The sequence below is a fragment of the Lycorma delicatula genome, chromosome 8 (genome assembly GCF_047948215.1).
Source record: "Lycorma delicatula isolate Av1 chromosome 8, ASM4794821v1, whole genome shotgun sequence".
Taxonomy (NCBI): Eukaryota; Metazoa; Arthropoda; class Insecta; order Hemiptera; family Fulgoridae; genus Lycorma; species Lycorma delicatula.
Window position 1 is genome coordinate 51968488 of NC_134462.1, and position 11683 is coordinate 51980170.

An 11683-nucleotide genomic window follows, 5' to 3' on the forward strand; every position below is an offset into this window, starting at 1 on the left:
AGGAATTATGTGTTAACAGTTCACAAGACCAAGAATTAGGTACATCAATGGGATGTCCTATGGCGGTAAAGCCACTCAGGAAGTTTGACAAAAATTCACCATAGGCTGTCAACGGTTCCAGACTACATCCAGCCACAACAGATAACAGATAGTCAGCACCAGAGAAGGCCATGTTCCTGATCACTGCACTTCTGATCTTGTTAGGGAACTTGAGAGAGTAAACTCCTTCTTTGATGTGCAAGTCAACTGTAGGACTGGCAGAGACTGGGCAATTGTTGCTGGCTTCCTTCAATTCTTCACCCTGCACAGGATGGCTGAGGGGATCTAGTAGAATAGGAACCTGGATGGCTAGGGACTGCCTGGATAGTTTGATTGACCGAAGGTAGGTGCTTTGGCAGCGAGCCATGGTTAGTTAGACAAGAGGTATTATAACTGCAAAAGCTGTCAGCGGAACGATGACTGCACTGCCGAGGGCATGGGGTACCATGCAGCCATGGGGTGTAGTGGCATCTCAACGAAGGTTTATGAGGTAAATGTCACACACGACTCTGCGATGGAGCCGGGTGGGCGTGAGAGGTCTGTCTGCCTCTCCCTTGTGGACCAGACCGGAGTCCATAATTCAATTTAACCTAAGTCTGGGGTTTGAAATAAAGTTGAGTTCAGTAAGAAAAACTAGGAATTAAATTTTGTTGTTGCAATCAACATCTTTGGTGGTATGTTGTGTTTGATTTGCCTCGATTTATGAGACATTCACGAAATTGGCTCATAATAAGTAGAACTAGGTGCAGGGTTGGTGCTTCTGCGAACTCGGTTAGCTAGTTCAGAGGGATACAATGTAGGACTTCAAGATGTCCGGACAAGACTTACAGCAAAGGCAAAAGCTGAGTTAATAAATCACTGATGCAAATGTCTACCAAGGCATTTACATCGGTGACATCCCAATGAGGCCAGGTTTATTACTATGAAATGTAAAAGTCAGAGGGTGATAGACAACTCCCATTAAAGCCCAACAGGCCTAGAAACAAGGTGGGGGGGGGGGTGGCAACCAGAACATCACTAGACAGGTGTGTCTTCCCCTACGGGGTTAGGATGCATTTCTGATCTTCAGGGAAACTAAGAGGTGTGGTGAAAAAAGGGGTCTGCCAGCACTATCATAACCTTCCCCTTGTCAAGTCTAGTTGAATGTCTTGACAATTAGAAGAGGAACCAAGCCTGATTGCCAACAATAAAAAGGATCCAACAGCCTGAATGTCAACATTAGAATAGTATCCATGTCAAATAACAGTGGACACGAGAGCATCAACATCCACCACTAGATTAAGACATCATCATATCATAACTATTATCACTGAGGCTCGCATAGAGTTATAGCTTGGTCGCTGCTGTCTTCATGTACGAGTATTTGTCTCCAAGATTAAGGGTAACTTTACCATTAGTCTGGAGATACTGCAAGCTTATGACACACATCTTTTACAACTAGATAATTCGGGAAATGAATCATGTTCTGTAAGAGTGGTACTATTAAAAGACAAGACAAAGATCTTGGCATGAAGCAAGAAGGCAGTAATGGCTGAATCATCAAATCCTCTATGGGTGGTGGCAGGTGATATAGAACCTGACAGTACGATTCCCAGATACAAAGTTAAAATTGTTCATTCATTCATTAATCTAAGATTTCCTTTGTCATTTCTTTCTTCACTTCTCTCTCTTGATTTTTCTTGAACCTTTTCTACCTATTACACTGCCTCCTTATTAAAGCTATTCTTCTTGAACAGCCCCCTAATAAGGCACCAGGCGGTCAAAATGAGCTACAATCTTCATTGTTCTTGGATTGCACTGAGGTCTGTGGACTGCAATATTGATTTTGTTCAGTACTATGGTACTATGGAGAAAGAACAAAGTTTAATATGGTACAAAACTATTTTTTTCAAGTGGTTTCTAGATAAAACCCTTCAAGATAAGTTTTTTCTTTTGTAATGCACATTGCAGGAGGAAAATCCAACACTCTACCAAGTTATTCATTAATACACTTTTATCAATATAAAATACTACTAAATTATATTACTCCGATACTGAAATTGTAAAAAAAAAATAAAATGTAAAAACCTTTTAAACATTCAGATACAAAACAACACTTAAAAATTAGATAAACGTACTAAACTAATTTGTAAACAGTTTGCATTTGTCAAAAGGTAACAGTTTATAAATAATGGAAACTGTATTAACACCCATCATAATAGACAATACTAAAAATACAGACAGCTATACCTAACTGGAACTACAACTAGAGTCATCAAGGGTTAAATCAGAATTTACAAGGGAAAGAATAGTTAATTTTTTATGGCTTATGCAAAGATGACAAAGTCATAAGGTAGTTGAACATTAAATATCAGTTTAAGTGGACAATCCCTTCTCTTTAGGGAAACAAGATTCTTCACCCAATAAGTCAAATTCTTAAAATATAGGACAATTTCATTACAGTTGAACAGGAATACTCAATCATTCTTATATAAACCTTGAAGCATAATAACTCAAATCTAATATAAATTTACACATATACTTTCTCTTACGTGAATTTTACATTACTTTTGACTATAGAATCAACACAGTAATTCTAATGACATCTGCCCAAAGCAAACCATGTATTTAATAATTCTAACTATTTATTTTAACAAATGCACTCTAAAAAAATTCTCAGTTGCTTTTATCAGTTTTGTCAATTGTTTTGGCTACATAAATAATAAACCACTAATATAACTTATATGAACTAATTGTAATCTTTTACCTGTTTTGCAAAAAATATCTTTTCTAATCGACTATCCCTAACAACTGATCCAGAAGGTTCATCATCTGGAACCCACTTGAATAAAAATATCAACCCATGGATAGGTCTGAAACAGAATGTATTATAATTATTTTCAATAAGAATATATTTTTAAACTTAACAGTAACAAAATTCATTTATTTCAACTAAAGTACAATCCATAATATAATTAACCCCTTTTAAACAAAATATAATGCTGATCTCAATGGGAGTGTGGTAGGACCTCTGGCTTACATCAGGAGATTTTGGATTCAGTCCCAGTCAAGCATAGGATTTATTCACAGTAAAAACTTCATCATCCATAGTAACTGTTATCAGGCATCAGCCTATTGTTGCTGTATTAATAAATAAATAATCTACAAAAGTTTAAAACACTACTCTTTATAAGATTTCACAATTACTTGGTTGGAATCCCAAAGCAAATTCTGAATCTCGATTTCATTCAACAAAATTATAATTTATGCAGTTACCTCTTATTGGTTTCAATGATTTTGAAACACCTACATTCAAAAAAAATAATTCTAACTGTATATGCCATCCCTCCCTCTTGAAAAGAATTACCGGTACTTACGTAGTAACGCCACCGCAGCTACAGCTGCTGTTTAGGTTATGTTGACTTTGTGTACTGACAAATCGTACGTATATCAAAATAACCTAACTAAATACAACCTATGCTCGCTTCGCTCGCTAACCTCTTATAATTAACATTAAATATGCATAATATATACAGCTTATTAATAATATAACCTTAATGTTATAGCACCGAAATCGGTGCTTAATGTAAATCCACTGAAATCCGATTGACTACTTTGTTTTTAAATAAAGCTGTAGCTGTGGTGGCGTTAATACATAAGAGGTTAGCGAGCGTAGGTTATATTTAGTTAGGTTATTTTGATATACGTACGATTTGTCAGTACACGAAGTCAACATAACCTAAACAGCACCGAATTGCCAAAAGTGAAATTTCATCATTTTTCATGTTCAACTTTATTGGTAATTTTCTAATAGATAGAAGAGAGATAGTTAAATAAACCACTGGACCAATCTTTTACCTTGAAAAAATATGAATATATTGATTGCTTTTTGTTTCATCCTTCCAGGACCTATAGTTTTTTAGTTATGATTTTTCCCGTAAACTCTTACAATCACAATAATAGGTGTGCACACTGTAACAGAAATGGCCACCACAGGTAAACTGCTTAAATATAAAACTTTAAAAAAAATAGTTTTAAGGTCCTGAGACATCTAGGAAACAAATGGTTAAATTTCAATTTTTTTTTTGAATTAGTCAAGCAACCACCCTTCAGTCACTTCAAATGGATTGACCCTACAAAGTAAATTTAAAAACTTCCGGCTTGCTATATATGGATTAATAGCTTCCCTGGTAAAATTTTCAAGTAAATAATCAAATTATGTAGGACATTAATTATCCATTCTAACTTCAAAAATGAATCCATTTACATTTACTCAAAAGATTTATGTGTTTTAAGCAATTTATGGGTCATTTAAACAACATCTAGGTGTCATAGTTTTAAAAGTTGCCTAATTGAAAGAATCAAAGATACTTAATGTTATTGTTATACAGAAAATGTGCATAGACCACTCAATAACACAATTCCTAGATGGAAAAATACACACACATTCTACAGTATTTAATTTTTGAATAAATAAAATAATTACAGTAATTTTTAATGTAATTGTAGACAACTGCTTGTATCACGTATTATTAAAAAAAATCATGTTACGCATTAGTACTTAAAACAAATATGCAGTGTCAATTAAATTTCAAGACTGATGCTATTACAAAAAGAAAAATAACAATAATGCTAATGGCAAAATAAGATTATATATTTACAAAATAAGTTCTGATGTCCAAACACCATTTATAATTTTGGTTCTGAAAATCCTCTTCTCATACTACTTTAAATTGATCAATCACTGCAAGTCCTCTTAACATTCTACATAGTATTCTTTCAAATACTACAAAAGGATTAGATCCACATAATAGGGGGAAGTTTTATGACTGTAATACCTTTTTGTATAAAAAAAAATGCCTGATAACTTTGCAGAATGATTGGGTGCACTCTCCTGCAACAAGCAATTTTTGGATTCTCAAACATTTCATCTTTCAATTGATGAATTAGATTTCATAATGTCTGCAATAAGTATTCCAATTTTATGACTGCAGTATCTTGAGAAATAAATTCCAATTCCTCTGTATCAAAAGACAACAAGCAAGAGCAAGGTTTTCATTCACAACTTTTCCTAATAATCTTTTTCTGATGAGGAAAGGATGTTGAATGCATTTGAAATCTGTTGTTTCATCTTAAGATGTATTGAAACAATCAATGTTCATCCAACAAACCAAGATTCTACTCAAAATTTCTGAATATGCAGGCAATGTAACAATTGACCCTCTTTTCAGTTGGTCAAACACGACCAATGCAGTAAGAGTAGACTTTTCTCTTACCCTGACTTCTTTCAAAATTTAAAAGATTCCTTATTACTAACCAATCAATTTACCAAGCAATTTTGTTGAAAATTATTGATCTTCATGCACTACTTTTCTTTTTGACAGTCTTATATGTTCAGATGGAAACCAACTGACAAAGTCAAGAATCACCTTCTAACGATTTGCAACCTTCTGAAAACGAGAAAACCACTCACACTAGCAATTTTAACAAATATTCATAATCCTAACCATAATTTTTTTTTTAAATATCACTGCTAATTAAAATAAGGATAAAATCAAAACCTAAACCGACAACGATTGTTAACGTCTATATGCCTACAAGCACCCCTGATGATGATGAGGTAGAGTGTGTATACGAAGAGATTGATGAAGCAATTAAACACGTAAAAGGAGATGAAAATTTAATAATAGTTGGAGATTGGAATGCAAGCATTGGAAAAGGCAAGGAAGGAAATATACTGGGTGAATACAGGCTGGGCAAAAGGAATGAAAGAGGGGACCGACTTATAGAGTTTTGCACGAAGTATAATTTAGTAATTGCCAACACCCAATTTAAAAATCATAATAGAAGAATATATACTTGGAAAAAGCCAGGCGATACTGCAAGATATCAGATAGATTATATCATGGTTAAGCAAAGATTTAGAAATCAACTCGTTGACTGCAAAACTTACCCTGCAGCAGACATTGATAGCGACCATAGTTTGGTGATAATGAAATGTAGATTGGGGTTTAAAAACCTGAAGAAAAGGTGTCAGATGAATCGGTGGAATTTAGAGAAGCTTGAGGAAGAGGAGGTAAAGAAGATTTTTGAGGAGGACATCGCAAGAGGTCTGAGTAAAAAAGATAAGGTAGAAAATGTAGAAGAAGAATGGGAGAATGTTAAAAAGGAAATTCTTAAATCAGCAGAAGCAAACTTAGGCGGAATAAAGAGAACTGGTAGAAAACCTTGGGTTTCAGACGATATATTGCAGCTGATGGATGAACGTAGAAAATATAAGAATGCTAGTGATGAAGAAAGTAAAAGGAACTATCGGCAATTAAGAAATGCTATAAACAGGAAGTGCAAACTGGCGAAAAAAGAGTGGATTAAAGAAAAGTGTTCAGAAGTGGAAAGAGAAATGAACGTTGGTAAAATAGACAGAGCATACAGGAAAGTTAAGGAAAATTTTGGGGTACATAAATTAAAATCTAATAGTGTGTTGGTTCTAACAAAGATGGTACACCAATATATAATACGAAAGGTAAAGTCGATAGATGGGTGGAATATATTGAAGAGTTATACGGAGGAAATTAATTAGAAAATGGTGTTATAGAGGAAGAAGAGGAAGTTGAGGAGGATGAAATGGGAGAAACAATACTGAGATCTGAATTTAAGAAAGCATTAAAAGATTTAAATGGCAGAAAGGCTCCTGGAATAGACGGAATGCCTGTAGAATTACTGCGCAGTGCAGGTGAGGAAGCGATTGATAGATTATACAAACTGGTGTGTAATATTTATGAAAAAGGGGAATTTCCGTCAGACTTCAAAAAAAGTGTTATAGTCATTATACCAAAGAAAGCAGGGGCAGATAAATGTGAGGAATACAGAACAGTTAGTTTAACTAGTCATGCATCAAAAATCTTAACTAGAATTCTATACAGAAGAATTGAGAGGAGAGTGGAAGAAGTGTTAGGAGAAGACCAATTTGTTTTCAGGAAAAGTATAGGGTAGGGACAAGGGAAGCAATTTTAGGGATCAGGTTAATAGTAGAAGGAGGATTAAAGATAAAACAAGCCAACATACTTGCCATTTATATACCTAGAAAAGGCATAACGTAGACTGAAATAAAATGTTCGGCATTTTAAAAAAATTAGGGTTCAAATACAGAGATAGAAGAACGATTGCTAACAGTCACAGGAACCAAACAGCAACAGTAATAATTGAAGAACATAAGAAAAAAGCCGTAATAAGAAAGGGAGTCCGACAAGGATGTTCCCTACCATCATTATTTTTTAATCTTTACATGTAACTAGCAGTTAATGATGTTAAAAAGCAATTTAGATCCAGAGTAACAATACAAGGTGAAAAGATAAAGATGCTACGATTTGCTGATGATATAGTAATTCTAGCCGAGAGTAAAAAGGATTTAGAAGAAACAATGAACGGCATAGATGAAGTCCTACACAAGAACTATCGCATGAAAATAAACAAGAACAAAACAAAAGTAATGAAATATAGTAGAAATAACAAAGATGGACCACTGAATGTGAAAATAGGAGGAGAAAAGATTATGGAGGTAGAAGAATTTTGTTATTTGGGAAGTAGAATTACTACAGATGGACGAAGTAGGAGCGACATAAAATGCCGAATAGCACAAGCGAAACGAGCTTTCAGTAAGAAATATAATTTGTTTACATCAAAAATTAATTTAAATGTCAGGAAAAGATTTTTGAAAGTATATGTTTGGAGTGTCGCTTTATATGGAAGTGAAACTTGGACAATCGGAGTATCTGAGAAGAAAAGATTAGAAGCTTTTGAAATGTGGTGCTATAGGAGAATGTTAAAAATCAGATGGGTGGATAAAGTGACAAATAAAGAGGAATTGCGGCAAATAGATGAAGAAAGAAGCATTTGGAAAAATATAGTTAAAAGAAGCGACAGACTTATAGGCCACATACTAAGGCATCCTGGAATAGTCGCTTTAATATTGGAAGGACAGGTAGAAGGAAAAAATTGTGTAGGCAGGCCACGTTTGGAATATGTAAAACAAATTGTTAGGGATGTAGGATGTAGAGGGTATACTGAAATGAAATGACTAGCACTAGATAGGGAATCTTGGAGAGCTGCATCAAACCAGTCAACTGACTGAAGACAAAAAAAAAATTAATTAAATTTTATAACTAATGTTTCTCAAATTTTTAACATTTTGATATCCTGCAAAGTAAAGCTACTTCTTTTTCTATAAATCATGAAGTGCACTTTGTATATGTTTCAATTTGTATTTATTGGAAAGAACACACTAGTGGAACAAATCTCATGCTAATTTTCCATCTCAATACTAAACATTACAAAGTCTTATATTTAATTGGCACACTAAGGACATTTATCCAGAATCGATAAAAAATTAAACTTACTTCAAATCTTCAAAATTTTCTGGATCGAGACTCCACAATTCTTCAACTTGAACACCAGAGCAACCTAAAACAAATGTCAACAACCATAGTAAATAAATATAATATAGAGAGTAATAATCAATCAGATTGTATTTAAATGTACTGATTACTGATTTACATATCTCTACACAACAACATATCAGATTACAATAAACAGAATACATATAAGAAACTAATAACATTACATGCATTCAATTTATTACAACTTTTCTCATGTGTATATATAAGAAAATTAGTTATATGAAAACATGCCATCAACCTGTCCATTACATTCTTAGAAAAATTACTATCAATTAATTTTTGGATGGATAAAGCATTAACTATAAAAATCTAACAAAAAATGAGATGAGTCTCCTTTGTCCTTGTAAGTAAAAATGTTTTGTTTCTATTTTGAAGAGCTAATTGGACATTGTTTTACCCCACAAGCACCTTTGTCCCAGGTAGTTCTTGTACAGCCACTTCATTGGAAATAAGTCTCTGGACAGAATTAGGGCTACCCCAACCATAAAAATTCAGACATATGTTGTATAGTGGTAGCATCCCTACCTTTCATCTGGATAGTTCTGGAGTGGGCAGATTTCATATCCTAAAAATTTCACCTAGCATACAGAAAATGTAACTAGTAACTGACCCATGTTTATGGTGAAAAATAAACTACATATTTCTACATCCCTGAAATTATGAATCCAAAAGGCATACAGCCAAAATCTGTAAAATGTGCCTAGTAAGAAGTAAGGATAGAGAAAGAGGCTAGTGAAAGTGAAAAATTAAAAGACTAAAACCCCTCACAGGGGGGGGGGCAGTTAATAGTCATCCCACATATTCCTTTGGAGAATGGGATGTTTGATCCAAGATGATCAGCTAAAAAAAAAATATGTTTTCCTTAATATACTAAGGGGTTGTTTGAGAACACACTCAGACTCAATACAGATGTAGTTTTCTCATTCTCAGAATTGAGTGGAAAGTAAAAGTATACTTTGTTCAGATTTATCATACTTTATTACATTACAAGTATGAAACAAAAATTCCAACTTAATCCCTTACTCTAGACAATTAACCAAATTGGTTCAATCCAGAGCTAAACAAAAGTTCCGACACTGATATAAACAACCATTTTCTCAAATTACATAACAAAAACTATTAATGACATTATTTTGGAAAATTTCAAACTGTGAACATAATCAAAAATTTTATGTAACATCCATTAGCAAAACTAGCAGCCAAGGTAATGCAATTCTTTCGTTTTGTCTAATTTTTTAAGACAAAAACCAAATTTAATGGACTAATCAAATATTTATCACCAATAAACTACCATGGGAAAATTAAAAATTATATTTAAACTTATATATCAAACTAGACATTTTTTTCTAAAAATAAATACCAGTTAACAAAACTGTAGATGACCGATACTGTAACTCAGTAAACTGAGTTACAGTATTCAATACTGTAGCCAGTCAACAAACTACCTACTCCTTTCACAAGGTTTATAATGAAAGAAACAAGATACTTAATATTACTACGTACACTACCATTGTTTAAGTAGCATTAAAACGGAAACGTGTAGCCATAGTCTCACTTTATATTTAAAAATGCAAAATTAACAATCAGAGTACCATATTTTCCACCAGTATAAATCTATGTTAATACAACAAATACATAACTAACTTCGAAACAACTTTACAAGCAAAGGAACACAAACTAACCAAATAATTAGAAATATCGACACCGCACTATTTAAGGTTAGACTCCGATGAATAAGCAATAAATTAAGAGTTAAGAAGTTCAAAACAAAATTCAGATACACAAAACAAAAAAGTAAGACACGTAATCTTAATAAAATACTAACCGAATTCTTTAATTAAGTCAGTAAAAATACCGGGATCGCTTTCAATTAAACACCAATTACCAGCATTATCAGCCATTTTGAAATCAGAAGCTTTAAAAACAAACGAAGAAGAGTTTTCTCACTGATGCCTCAATCGTGTCCAATAATCTACAGACCAAAAAAACGAAAACTCTTTCTTACTAAACAAAATTAATCAAATTAGCATTGTAGATTACAAAGCAACAGATTTTCCGCCAAAAATACAAAATTAATTTATATATATATATATATATGAAATGTTGCCAAAAACACAATTTAATCGACTTAATATAAGAAAATATATAATTTTTATTTATTTATAATGTTACAATAAATTAAATAAACCACCTCAGGAATGAGTAGGTATAATACACTGAAAAAAGGAACTGTTCCATTTGTATGGATGGATCAAGGAAAACCCTATCAAAAGCTTGATCTAGAGCAGCATCACAAATTAAATAATTACTAATAAAATAAAAATTGATTGTGTGAATTACATAAACACATAAAACACTGTTAAGGTAAATGCATGAAAATATTAAAATATAAAAAAATAATTCAAAATGGATTAATGAAAATTATTTAACCAATACTCATGTTCACATTCAATAAAATGCTGAAAATTTGAAGTTTTTTTTATTAGTATTATTTAAAAATTCATCAATAGAGTAATATTGTTTCTGTAAAAGAAATTTTTTTTATTATATTTTAAATAAATTGAGGGGGAAATGTTTAGAGATAATATTTTTAAAATGTTAAAAAAGTATATAAGTCCTTTTCTTGCAAGCTGAAATATTACACTGAATTACACAAAACAATTCTGATATCTGATTTGGTATAGGTGGATATTGTCATTTTTTTAAAAATAAGTGACCATTTTAGCAAAGGTTCTACATCTGTAAATGTAAATACAAGGATAATACACATTTTTAGTTTTCTAAATAATTCATACTTATGGGCACCATAATCAATCGACGATTGATCAGGCCATTTTTGTATCTTGAAAACTTGTAACTTTTTGAGAGAGGCCCAAGAGATTATGTTATACTTCAGATAAGGATATATAGTATTTAAACATAATAAATACTTAATGATTACAAATATAGAGTTTTATTAGTGCTTCAAAAGTTTGATTTTGTTCCAAATGAAATCATTTTGATCATCCAAAAAGGATTTGTCATCTATCAAAACAATCAGAAATTTTGCTTTATTGGCAACAGAAATACTATTGTTATTAAAGGGAATTCTATCCCTGTAATCGTGAATGTTACAGTCAGCCTGAGTTATACATTGTTTCATCCATATTTGAAGTTAGATGATAACAGTCTATCCAATGAATAATTGTTTTTTTTTTTTTTTTGCTATT

The 11683-nt window shown here is 32.5% G+C and overlaps 1 protein-coding gene across 1 annotated transcript in view; it reads right to left on the bottom strand.

Moving 5' to 3' along the window:
* Positions 1–10456, bottom strand: part of Uch-L5 (ubiquitin carboxy-terminal hydrolase L5) — a 29641-nt gene extending 19185 nt beyond the window's left edge. Inside the window, exons 1-3 of the mRNA XM_075373220.1 lie at positions 10300–10456; positions 8415–8478; positions 2786–2891 (exon numbers count right to left, since the gene is read on the bottom strand). Coding sequence (XP_075229335.1) covers positions 2786–2891; positions 8415–8478; positions 10300–10375 — 246 coding nt within the window. The 5' untranslated portion in view covers positions 10376–10456. The remainder of the gene's footprint in view (positions 1–2785; positions 2892–8414; positions 8479–10299) is intronic.
* Between the last annotated feature and the right edge of the window lie 1227 nt (positions 10457–11683).